Genomic DNA, 13,752 nt, shown 5'->3' on the forward strand with positions numbered 1-13,752 from the left:
TTTTGTCTACTCTCTGATAGCACATTACAGTTAGGGGGAGCTGCCTTCAGTAAAAATCTTGCATCTCCTAAAATGTTTGCAAATTGTTTTTACGTCTACAAAGCTAACTTTGCTTGAGTCCTATCAGGCACATTTGTGTCGTAGCAGTTTAGCCTTTAGCGCTAAGTCTTTGTGTGACCAGTCTGGCTGTGCTAGGCTAACCTGTGGATGGGGGAGCGGCTTGTAACTGCCTCTTGTTTTGTCCTCCCTTCCCCCTTTTCTCCACAGCATGTGGGGTGCAGAGAAACAGAATGCAGAGATGGTTAACTGCATCTCCAATTTTGCTGCTAACCTGAGGTGAATGACATGATAGCATCTAGTGCTTCACAGCTCTGCCATGCCTTTTATCTGTGAAGTTATTATACTGCTCATAGGCTCAGTTATGAGCCAAAACAAGAAAATAACCCAAAGAAATTACAGAATAGATGCAATTACATGACAAACATGATATAAAACCATCTTTTCTCTCCATTTGTATGTTGAATGTGATGCCTGTTGTTGCTTTGCTGTCTCTGTACTTCATTGCTCTTTTAGTTCCGTCAAGGCACTTTTTTTTTTTTTTTTTTTACCATGATTATCACTTTACTAGTGTAGTTCTAAGAGTTTTCATGCCACCTAAAGCTTACAGTAGATCTGATCTGAAGCTCTTTGGAAGTGTCACGAACAAAGACGAAGGTGCTGCAGTGTGACAGCAGCAGTGCCTCGCTAGCTTCTCAAATGAAAGGAGTCTCTGGTTGCTGCTTTCAGTCCCAAACACTGTCCCAGCGCACAGCTGTGCACCACCGACATGCTCACTGCATTAAAGTTTTACTTTTCAGCCATTTAGCTGTCACTGTCAGCTGACAGTCAGATGCAAGCTTCAATTCCTCAGATACATGTAGGCCTGAAATTCCTATAGTGGCATGACTAAAAAGAATAATTTAGATGTAGCTTAGCTGTCAAAGTCAGTTATTTAGATAGATAACATTAAATGTAATGCAGTTTGGAATCAGTTAATAGCCTGTAACGCTCTTGGGTATACACACTGAAATAAGCATTTAATATTATACAGCTCTCTCAATGCTGATATTCTTTTGCTCAGAACAATATCATCTACAAATCTTGGCATAAAGATAATTTAAGAGACAGTGTACAGCTGCTCGGAATCTGTCACAAAAAGGAAATTAAAGATAACAGAAATGTGTTTAAAAAAATACTTCAAATAATGCCAGCTGTCACGAGTGAGATTGTTATTTGTTTCTCTGTCTGACAAGCTGAAAATTGTCCATGAAAATATGATAATAGGTTGTTTGTTATTGTATACAACAGCTGTGCCTCCAGGGGGTTCAGCACAAAGCAGTATATACTTACCACCAGCTCATACACAGCACACTTCATATCGCCTTGTTATTGTTAACAAATGGCTGTCCAGATTGTATGAAATCCTTCAGCAACCAGATCCGTTAAACCACTCAGAGACTGAAAAAGCAGCCAGCATTTCTCTACTGAGGGCAATATAGACTTTTTTTCATATCACCAGTATCCTTCCCAACTTAAATAATTGTTTGATCATTGAAATATTTGAGGAACTCACTGTCCATTGAATCATTTCTTGTTGTTTCAGGTTTATTTTACAGACTAGAACCTCACATGTAACATTTAATTACATTTTCTCTTTCCCTATATTTACATTTTGTATTAAAACAACATTCTTGCACTCCATAAAGTCTTAGAGAGAGGTGGGACACATGAATCTTTTTGGTCTACGACAGTGTGCAGGGCTGGGTTAGGTTATTTTTCATGTTTTAAGTAGAGCTGAAATGATGAATCAATTAATTGATCGACAGAAAATTAATCTGCAACAATTTTTATTAGAATGATAAATTAAAGATTAAAGTAATTCTTTTAAGCAAAAATTGCAATAATTCACTGGTTCCAGCTCCTCAGATGTGAAGGATTTTTCTGTGATAGTAAACAGAATATTTTGGGGTTTTGGACTGTTTGTTGGACAAAACAAGACATCTGAAGACCTGGGACCCATCTGGGAACTTGTGATCAGTATTTTCGCTTTTACCAAAAACTTAAATCGAGAAAATAATCTGCAAATTGTTCAAAGATGGAAAAAAATCATTAGTTGTAGCCCTAGTTAAGTATTAAACGATTTTATTCAGAATGTCTGTTGTGTTAAAATAGCTAAGATATTCCATAAAACATTTGGAACAATAATCATGATTTCACATGAATGAGCAGTATTTTAATTCGATCCACTCTCAGGTTTGACACTAGAATGAACACCAGGCAGGTTTACTGTGTTGTGTGTGGGATCAGGATGACAGATTCGCTGTCACTGAAAACAAGCGAGCGCCACAGAAATGTGGGAAGCTTTCCCAGCACACCAAACTGTTCTCTCAGCAGAACGGAAAATCGTGCCGTCCTAGGACAGACGTGGGCACTTCTGCAGCCCAGACTGCTCCAGTTTGTTTTTGATTTCATCACAGTGCGGCCTCACAGCAAGCAAACAAGCTCTTCCAATCAAACAGTGAATGACGGTTTGGCTGTGAGCCTCGCCTTCGCTGTCGTCCACACTTTTCCTCGCCACAGGCTCCACGAGGAAATGATTTCTGTCATCTTACCCTCTCCCGGCCCCCTTTTTAATCATTCCTCTACCACTACTTCCGCCTTTCCGCTTATTTCCTGCTCTTTTGTCAGACTCGGTGTAATTCAGCGTACACCTGTTGACTCTCATCTTCTCCTCACTCCCCAATCTAAATGTTAATGTCATGGCTGCCCCCTAAACCACCTCCCTGCAGAGCCTCGCTTTCAGCTGGTTTGCCTGTTTATATAGAATTGCTCTACGGATGCTGTTTGTTGTTTGTTTCCTCGCTGAGTCAGTGTGTTATCAGCAGACGGGGGCCTCCATTTGGGACACTAGCAGGAAATAAACAGAGCAACTTTTAGGGACGTTGTCTGCTGGTGCATCAGTGTTGTTTTGTCTGTTTGATCCATCCATGTACATAGCAACAAATCTATCATTATGGAGCTAACAGAGTGGATAAAATGTTTTATTGGTGGCTGAAGTTTCTGCCTAGTGCTCTTCTCACTTTGTTCTTGTTTTTCACCCACAAAAACACACTTCACTCAAAAAAACACTCTCTCTCTCTCAGGACAAAAACACTTGCAGACACTGCACACATTGCTAAATTACTTACAGGACACACTGTTTGTCGGCAGGGCACAATGCACACATGCTATCAGAGGCTGTTCAGTAAAACCTCCCCAGAGAAATCAGTGTTTTCCCAGCTTACAGATTAGAAACCACATTGTAAAAACCAGCAGCGGCATCATTAGGCTTCCTGCTACCTGGAAGATAATACTTCTGTTTTCTTTAGCACCAAACATACAGTCTGTTTAGTCATCACAGTATAGGATGGTCACAGGTTACTGTGTTCCACGTTAAAAAGCAAAATGTCAGACTTTGCATGCAGCTATTGAGTGCTGGGTATCAAAAATCTCTATTTACCAGTAACTAGCTGATGTTTGGCATCAGATGGGCCTTCTTACAAACAAATGATCATTTCATTTACCATAAATTTAAAAAAAAAAAAGGGCAGGAATTAAATTGTTTGAAGAAATAAAGGCTGAGAGGAAAGAAAAGTGGGGGAAACTAAATTAGCAGTATCTGTCTGCTAATGGCTGTCACAGTATATTCTGCATTTTACAAACGTAGCATTATTTCATCCCAAATTCACCAGTCAAACAGGAGCAACAGCAAGTTAAACCAGTAAAAAGGGGGACAGAAGTTTCTAATAGCCTGTCTGAAATACACTATTTGAGAATTTACGGTATATTCCTTTAATGACAGCCTGCACTGAGGATTCCCATTGGCCTGATCCAATTTTAGGAAAAGCCAATGATTTCAAGTTTATTGGAGCTGACTGTAAAAATGGATTGCGTGTGGATGACTATCAAATTTGTGTCAGTTAACACTTCCTGCCGTACCCAGCTCTGCCTCTTGCAACATCTCAGTGTCACTGAAGCAGCTGTTTTTCTTGTAGCAGCCATGTCTGGACTGACCGTGACTGGCCTCCGTCCCACTGTTTCCCTGCTGTTTTAGCTTTTTTAAACTTGCTTGTCTCTTTTTCCACCTCCCTCCACAGCTTGGCCTCTCAGTCCAACTTGCTCTTTGGCAGGGAGGAGGGCCTCTGCTGGTACTGTACTCCACACTTCAGCCACACAGCTACAGCACACTGCTTTCCCAAAATATCTGCTGCATGAAGGAACCTCAGCACAGTTTCAAAACTTTAACTGCAAAGTCTGCTACTAAAATGAAGAGATGTTACAAAAAAAGATGAAATATGAATGATTCCTATGGGGCAATCAAAATGTAATTAGTGATAAATTGAAAGACAGAACATAACTAAATATGTTAAAGTGAAATGTATGACTGAAAGTACAAATGTATCACTGTTTCTCCTTGTACCTGTTTTTAACTCCTTTTTTTGGGAGAGTACAGTTCAATTTAAACACATTTAAATGAATTTAGACATAATGTTTTCAAGGATTTATTGTTGACCTGCCAGAAGTGAAGTTTTTAAGTTTTTCCAAGTTTCGTGCATTATTTTTTGATTACTTTTACAACAGACGATTGTTTTTGAAAATGACCATCATATATTCCTGAGTTTTCATAGTACTAGCAGTGAAAATGCTTCATAGTGCTAGTGGCCTATGGGTGGCCTAACAGTGGGTGTTTAAAGGTTAAATGACACCTACACATATACCACAAAATTAAAACAAGTTACAGTACATTTTAAAGGACTCAATCCTGTATTTGGCCAAAATAGTTAACTACCACAAATCCTCAGCAGTTACTGAGTTAGGAACGTGAGGTCGTATAAAACAAGAGCTGTTTGTAGAATGATATGTTGCATGGATGTACTAGGAGTGCTAGCTAGAGTGCTATTTAGAGCCTTCTGCTCATATTTATTCTATTTATTACATGAGATGGAGAGTAGTATTTAAGGAAGATGATATCAGGACGTTTTGACAAGGAACACAAGGAAAAAAACATAAATTAAAAGTACTCCAGTGATTTAGTATTACAGTTCCATAAAGTTGGGGCACTCACAAGTGACAGATATAAAAAAAAACAAAAAAAAAATCGAAGCAGCAGAGGCTGAGATATCTTGACATTTAGTCCCTAGTATGGGTCAAGGTCCAAAAACACTGGATCCTACCTCTCCCTACTTCAGTAAATGTGTCTGATTGGAATATAATTTAAGAAGAGTTATTTTGCAGCTTGTTGGTCCTCAGAAAAGCAGAGCATTTTGGGAAACACGGCTGTATCTCATCACACCGCACTGTAACCAAGTGTCTGCTTCTGGCTGTGCTCACTGTGTTGTTAGCGCTCGGGGGGAGCCTGCCGCTCTCGCCTTCATCACTGTCACCGGCCCGCTGACTCTGCCGTTTTCTCTCGCCATAGCAACGGCACCCCAGTGGCACCGCCATCCATCTACCTGCGCCGGCCTGAGCCACGACGCACAGGTTTGATGAAGTGGGCATGGCGAGAGACGGAGTAAGCCTCGCCACCGAGGGATTTTGTGTGTGTGTGTGTGTGTGTGTGAGTGAGAGTATAGGAGGGAAGGAGAATTTGTATGTAAGACAGCAAGAGTGCACGAGTGTAAGTGTGTCAGAGATGGAGCAAGACAGCGAGCACATTTGAGTGCCGCAGATCCAGATCGCCTGAAGGACTGCTATCTTAAATTCCCCTCTCAGTCTGCTAGTAATTGAGGGAATATTAGAGATACAGTGCTGCAGATGGCTCATGATATGACATATTAGAACACACCCTAGGGGCGAAACGCAGTAATTGGGAGCTTCAAATTCAGATCGACCGTGTCAACCCGGGGGAGAGAGAGAGAGCGAGAGAGAAAACGAACACTATCCGAAAAATCCTGTCGACACGTCAAAGAAGCGAGCCACAGTGCAGCGTCAACAGCCGGTGTCAGCCTCAGTGACAGGTTCGACTCAGCCTCCAGCCAGCAGAAGAGGAGGAGGTGAAGGCTGAGTGTGAGGGTGGAGGGGCTGATCAAAGAGTTGTGGCAGGTAGAAGCACAGACACTGGCATAGACGTAATCTTTTTGGCGCATGACTTTGTCCCAAGCATCTTAAGGCAGATGCACGGGAATCATGTTTAGGGCAGCTTAATAAAATGACGGAGTGTGTTCTCCTTCAGACTGTGATCATATTTTTCAAAACGTCAATCGGAAAAGTATAACAATATTTAGAAATTGTGGTCGCTGGTGGTGGCTGAATAAATCCATGTCAGACAGACAACATCCTGCAAAAAAGTTGCACCTGGCCATAACCCAGCACAAGTCATCCAGCAATGCAATGCTTTGGCCAATCGTGATGAAAGCACACATTCCTGGTAGATTATTCGTAACATGCACAAAATAATTCTACTGCTTGTGATTGTGGAGACAGAGGATAAGTTCCTCATAGTAGTATAAACCTCTGTGCAGCATCTGTTAATCCTTAAAACTCATGAACGTTTTACTCAAACTGGCATTCCTGTGTCATATTTCATAGTCTCACCGGTATCTGTAGTCACATGCTCACACAAATGCAGGCGTCCTTTGGACACAGAACGCTGCCAATAGGTGGATCAAAGACCCTCCGATTGCATCTCCTGGAACAATCTGATGGTCCTGGTGGTGATGGGTTGTGCAATAGTCAGTCTGAAAGACAGAATAACAGAATCACAAACATATGTAAAGAGCAGCATCCAACAATTGGTTCATGGAACGCAGGCAACAGGAGCCATCTTTTATTATTATCAAATCCACATTGCCTCAGAATGGGCTCCTCATCTTCAAGAGGTATAGAAGTAGAAAATCACTAACTCTCATGTTCATTTTTATATTCAGGTTAGCTAGCTAATACTAATTAGACAGCTCCAAGTTTTTGTCAAACGGTGATTTGGTTTTTCTTGTATCCTCTGTTAAAAGCAGCAGAATTGGGGGTTTCTTGGTTTAAGCATCAGAAAAAAAGTGTCCTGTCTTGAGTTGGAGAGAATAATAGCATTAAAGCTCAGGTGCCGCAGTCGCCTAAAAATCTGAGTTTTGATCCTCTCCCAGTAGAGCTGTCACGCAGTTTACTAGGAGACATAATCCAAAGCAACGAATGGAAAGAAGGGTTATTAAAGGTAAAATGAGCAGACAGACGTTGATATCTGATAGCCAGCAGTTTGCCAGCACTCTGGACTGATCCTCAGCAGTTTCTACATCTGTTATGGTATAAGGTGTGTGCTCTTAACAAGGAATGCTACAAAAACTTCTCACCTGGCAGGTTGAAAGTTACCAGTGCAACCTATTATTTTACAAGCTCCCATTTGCTTGTAATTGTGCAATGTGAACTTTAACAGACCAAATCCAAAATGCAAGGATGTTTGGGCAGCATGGCTTATGGACTGTGCTTTTATGTGGCCTATGTAGTCCTATTTGTTTCGTGTGTCCTTGTTCACCATGTGCTGAAGTCCACCCAAGCCTACATTTGCCTGGTTTATAGCATTGCCGCAGAGTGTCTTGGGTCTTTGTCTGTGAAAATGGCTAGCTTATCCTTGTTTATGTTTCGCATATGGTGATGCAGTCATTTGACAGCGACCATTCCTTGAATTTTTTGCAATATTGGCTGACCTCTATGTTTCATCCCTGCAAACTGTTGTCTAATGAAGGTCTGCTCACATGTAATGTTCAGGCATAATACAGGTAGTTCTATAATTATGTTCTTGATACTAACGGTAGTCTCACTCTTTTTGTTTCCCTTTGTTCTCCCTCCATCTTTCTGTTCTCTTCTTTCTATCTTTCTCCATCTCTCCAGGCCGATGGGCCAAATACCTCAGGGCGCCGCACTGACAGTCAACACAAACCCCAACATCAACATCAAGTCCGAACCTGTCTCACCAAACCGCGACCGCAGCACTCCCAGCTCCACCTGCGGCGCTGGGGGAGGTGGAGGCGGGGGAGGCCAGGGTCAAGTCCAGGGACAAGGTCTGGTTACAGTCGCCTACCCTGGTACCCTGCGCCTGGAAATGGGAGGTCAAGGCCGCTCACCAGTCGACAGCCTCAGCAGCAACGGCAGCTCGTATGAGGGCAGCGACCGGGATGACGGCACCCAGGGACGAGGCGGGGGTCAGGACTTCCACCACCAGGCCAGCGCCGGGGCCCAGCAGCCCACCATGGTCCTCCTGCGGCCCTCTTCGGCTGAGCCTCAGGAGCAGGACGGGACCAACGTCAAGCGAATGAGACTGGATACCTGGGTCACATGAAGAGATGAGCGGAGAGGGATGGATGGACGGACAGATGGAGGATGGAGATGTGTTCTTGTGGCTTGTGTACATGCCCCCACCAGCCCTGATGCCCCCGATCTCCTTCCCCGTGCATACACACACACACACACATATATATATTAGATACACCCGCCATCAACCCAGTAACCTACTGTCCACACAGGAAACGCTGACCTCACACACATACAGACACAACACAAGCATGCTAACACACTCATGTCGCACGTATGGACACTTGACACGCACTTGTATGGCAACGTGCACACGCATTTGAACTCTAATGTACTTTCAGTCACTCTCTCTCTCTCTCACACACACACACACACACACACACACACAGAACCCCAAGGGGTTGAGCCACCAAACCAGGGATTATTTGTCGAAACAATTACAATGTTGGACTTTATTCAGCTGTATTTGAGTAGAAGTGAATGAGTAAGTTTTTAATAAGGCCACAGTGGCTAGTAAAATCCTTAATTTGGCCACTTGGACTATTTCACTCGACATGTTGACAGCCGCTGGCAGAGCAGACAAACATACCAGCCTCTGTTTCCCAGCATGCCCTGCACTGGGTTAGCGGCTGGTGGTATTCTCCCACTCTCATGTCCTTACTGTCTGTTTATCCACAGTAGGTTTTGGTCAAACACAACTGCACTGCGTTAAGTCAGTGCCACCACGTGAGTCCACATCTTTGTACACATCGGCCCGACCACGGTTGTGTTGCTGTCGCTCTAGATTCTTGTTTCTTCTCTAAGAGCCTGGGCCGTTTTGCTGTTTTTAAAGTGTGGAGTTTTGTCCTTCTGTCTTGACTGTTGATCTTTAGAGTTTGGATTTGTTTCAGTTTTGAATATGAGGACACTAAAAGAAAAACTCGCCTCCCTCCCCAGCCTGTGGTCGCATCAACAGGCCGGCACTTTGGCCCTGTACAAGACTGACGACCCCCGGGTCTTTATTTAATCTGAACCATGCAGACTAGCTGTAAAACGAGGAACATGATTTGTTGCCGAGGTAAAAGACTGCTTTTCTTTGAATCAGGGACGAGCTACAACAGCTCAACGACACATGACGCAGATACTCCTAGTTTTGCCCACATCTGGTCAACTACAGATGCTGAGAGGGGCAAGTGTGTTTGTTTTTGTGTGTGTGTGTGTGTGTGTGTGTGTGTGTGTGTGTGTGTGTGTGTGTATACGGGTTTGTTACCTCAACTGGTCGTTTTTTAACTAAGTGATTTGGGCAAATGTTCATTCTCAATTTCATCCTTGAACACACACCTGCAATGCACACAGCTGAAATTATTTTTGTGAAGCGACTCGTGTTTTGAATAGATAGCTGATGTTCAAAGGGGAGATTCGTGAGGTACCATGTATATAAGCAATCTGTAACCTTTGTGGCTTTTGTGTGACAGGGATATGGTGTTTTGATGGTTCAAAAAATAGGTCATATACAAGTATATATTTCAACAGCTTTAGGCGGTAGCGAGGGCAGCTCTGCATCCGGGGCAGGAGACTACAATAGATGACAGGGATTGTATATATTAACTATATATTCGGCAGGATATCCCTTAACAAAACAGAAAACAGCAAACATTAATTCTCAGTGGATCGGTCTGTTTTTTAATAATTATTTATGCTTGTATATAAAGTGTAATATGTCGACGAGCCAAGAGAGGGTGCTGTAGAGGCAGAAAGGGAAGACGTAGCCGTGGTGACTCGGACTGTTTGGAGCGATCAATGGTTAGGACTCTGTCACTGATGGAGCGCACTTTACCTTAACCCCCACCCCTGACACCTTAACACACCTGACAGATGGAGACAAACACACACACACACACACATACTGCACACACACACTAGGGTTAGACTGATATTCCTGGCTGATTATAAGGCTTCTGTTAAAAATACATTTGTGCACTTTTTATTTAATCCTCCAAGTTCTGTTTTGTTGTGGTTTAATTTAAGTAATGTATTACTGTACATCAACCTGTACAGCTCCCTTTACAGCTCTGTGGGTTGGCCCACCTTCAGTTTTTATTGGCTGCCTGTTAGGAATGAATTAAGTTAATAAATTGAAGTAAATTGATCACAGAAAAGAAACTGTAAACATTAAAGCAGAAGAAAAATGATAGGAAGAGAAATTAGTAAATGAAATCAAAAGTACTATTTAAGCGCCTTTCTAAAAAAAAAAGGCAAATTGATTTAAAACTAAAGAAAATACAACTTAAGTTTTAATTTTTTTTTTTTTTTTTTACATTTTTCTTTCAAAATGATAAATTATGACAGAAATAATTGGCAAATTTAATGATCATTTTATTATGTTTTTCTACTAATAGTTTAGAAGCACCAATGGTAATCAATCATTCATGATGGATAGTTTGTTTTTTTAAATATCAGTTAAGTAACTAATAAACCAATGCAAAAATGCATCCTTTTTAGGCAACAGCAACTGCTTACAGTGTAAGCTACTAAAAGCAAACAAACCATTTCATCATTCTGTCTACATTTCGAGTTGAGTGTCACATGACGGTCTAAATTACCCCCCCAGAAAGGTTTTCCAGCTTTAAAATGTTTGCAGGTATAATCGCTACTTATCATTAAGTAATTTTTTGGCATATCAGAGTATTGAGTATTTGCAGCATCAGTACAAAAATACCAGTATTATCTGTCACAAACATATCAGTCAAACTCTAGAGCAGACACATAGATAGTATACGATTAAGCGAGCCAAGGCTGTCCCCTGTCCTCCTGCTTTCCCCTTTCCTCCTGTTAAAAGCCATGTATGTATATTTAAAGGATCTCTCCTTCGCCTGTCACTGGTCGGCTGTAGTTTTATATCGCAGAGAGGTAAAACGACTATGAAGGTAAAAGAAATGTCATTTTTGTACTCTATAATAAAGTGGCAAAGAGCGATTTCGGGTACCGTGGGTAGATTTTAGAAACATAGTGGTCAAGAGTGCAAATTCATGTATTTATTTTTTCCAAAAAGCACTCTCAGCCTCCGTCCATTTGTTTGTTAAAAGCTTTGGAGGCAGAGTTTGAGTATCGTTTGTCGTTAAGCCGGAGGTTTCAGAACGAGTCTTGATCTTTTAATGACTACCTCCCAAATCCAACGCAGACTTGTCGACTTTGGGTTTTACCACATCCAGCCACCACATCCTTTTCACGGGCAGCCCCTCTTCACCTCCCTCTCACCCCTGTCACTCACTCACTCAGTATGGTTTTTTTTCCCTGTCTCGAAGCTTAATCTCAAAACCCCACACACACAAACACACAACTACTTTTCTGTTTACTCCGTCCAGACAGCGAGTGTCAGCGCTAAAATGACAACAAGTCAAATTATTTTGGGGTCATTTCCATGGGTAACACGTAGCCTCATCACACACTACTCCCATCATCCTCTCCTCACTTCATCTCCGTCTGTCACTTACTCACACACACTCATCCACTCTGTGACAAGTCTGAGTGTCAATATTGCTTTTCTGAGCGCGTGGCAGAGTGAACATAAATCCCCCGAGTGTAAACACTTTGACTGTTAAGACTGTTGTACCCTGAGCTTCGAACAAAACAAAAAAAACAAACTCGCCCCACATATAAGTCTGCAAGCCATAGGTTTGTCAAAGAAATAAACAAAATGGCATCCTTTGCGACGGGACTCACGGGAGTTTTGTTTGTCAGTGGTCGTATAAAGCCCTGGCACGTTCTTTAGAGCAACACCAGGGGTCGCTGTAATCACAAAACAGAAAGACAATCGTGCTGAGAAATAGTTTCAAGAACCTGCATCCCCCCCCGAAAAAAAACAATACTTGCTCCTGTATAACGATGTTTAGAAGTCTCACTCACTTTCCAGTGTTAATTTGTGCTGGTGACAGTCTGTTTTTAATTGTTCTCTGAGAATTGATATTATTATTATTATTAGTATTATTATTATTATTATTATCATCATCATTACCACAGCTTTCACTGATGGTAGCTGTCATGATGATATAGAAATCTGCGTTTATTTGTGTAGCTTAGGCATCTTGTTTTATTTGGAATTTGATTTTATTTTATTATATAAAAATATTCTATAAATATATTTTTTGTTTTCTCTTTTTGGGATTTGTTTTCTTTTTTCTTCAAAAAGGGTGTTACTAATGTTGCACGATTTTTATGACATGAAACAAACAACACAAGCGTAGTAATATTAGTACACGTGTGGCTGTGGACGGAGGCGCTGAACCAGTCGACTGCGATAAACCGCTTCAATGCTGCAACTTTGAGTCCAATGTACAAACCTCTCAGTCCACACATGCTAACATTGGGGGGGGGACACAATGATGACCAGACACAATGATGTCAATGCATGGGCGTTTTAAAAACAAGCAAAGAGTGACTCATGTTATAGGAAATACAAATGTAATATCGACACAAATATACATCACAAAGAAATACATTTAAGAAAAAAAAATGAAATTGAAGAAAAAAGTTTAAAATAAATTATAGCTAATATATTGTGTTCGGCTAGTCTGCTTTTTTGTTGTAAAGATAATTTTTTGTTGTTTTTGGAGAATGATATACAATTTGTGTATATTTTCATAAATAAAGTATGCACTGATGTTATTACAAATTCTATACTGCTTTTACAAAAAAAAGTGTTTGTTATTGTACCAAAGTATCCATTGGTCCCCTCTTACCCTCCTCCCCTTTTTGCGTATGTTTTACCGTATTTTATATATTAAATAGACAAGTTGACCTACAGAAAAGCTTGAGTTTGTGTCATTTTTTTGTGAGTGTCTGTTATTCTGTCCTGCTGTCTGATGTGAGAGCAGTATCGTGTTGCCACCACTAGATGGCGCTCTAATGTTTGGTATTGGTGCTGTTGCAGGGACGCAGTGGAAGCTGCTGATGGGTCAAGAAGCTCATATTTCCAAAATGCAACTTGTTTTTAAGGACTCAGATTTTGAAAAGCATACATTCTCGTGAAAAATAACCGCAGTGTTCTATTCTAATACAGAGATTAATGATAAACTTCATGATTCGGAACATTTATGTGTGTGATTAAGCTGATGCTTGTTCATTGAGCCACTTTAACTGCAGATCGGTGAAATTTGATATTTAATTGATCTCCACAAGGTAAATAAGCTGTTCTTCCGCTCCTCCTCCATGTTCTTTCCACACAGGAGGTCAAAGGTCAGGAACAGAAACAGCTAAAGCTCTAAGGATGGATGTTTTGGTCATATTGTGAAGCCCTCTGAGACAAACCTGTGATTCTTGAATATATTAATATATTAATAAAATGATTTGTCTTACCTTGTGTAAAGTCACTCGGCCTCCAAGAAACTGCAATAAAAAATAAATTGTGTGACAAAAGTGAGTTCAAAGGCACTTTAATTAAGCTGAAGGGACTGCTTC

At 41.2% G+C, this 13,752-nt stretch overlaps 1 protein-coding gene across 19 annotated transcripts in view; it reads left to right on the top strand.

The window, feature by feature from the left end:
- Nucleotides 1-13,103, top strand: part of mef2d (myocyte enhancer factor 2d) — a 102,012-nt gene extending 88,909 nt beyond the window's left edge. For 9 of the 19 annotated variants that reach the window (XM_044208493.1, XM_044208496.1, XM_044208488.1 and 6 more), the window contains 4 exons: nt 268-336; nt 4,176-4,226; nt 5,498-5,590; nt 7,897-13,103. In XM_044208493.1, coding sequence (XP_044064428.1) covers nt 268-336; nt 4,176-4,226; nt 5,498-5,590; nt 7,897-8,344 — 661 coding nt within the window. In that variant the 3' untranslated portion in view covers nt 8,345-13,103. The remainder of the gene's footprint in view (nt 1-267; nt 337-4,175; nt 4,227-5,497; nt 5,591-7,896) is intronic. The other 10 variants (XM_044208505.1, XM_044208506.1, XM_044208504.1 and 7 more) reach the window with 6 other exon arrangements.
- The last annotated feature ends 649 nt before the right edge of the window (nt 13,104-13,752 follow it).

This window comes from Siniperca chuatsi, linkage group LG9, assembly GCF_020085105.1.
Source record: "Siniperca chuatsi isolate FFG_IHB_CAS linkage group LG9, ASM2008510v1, whole genome shotgun sequence".
Lineage (NCBI taxonomy): Eukaryota > Metazoa > Chordata > Actinopteri > Centrarchiformes > Sinipercidae > Siniperca > Siniperca chuatsi.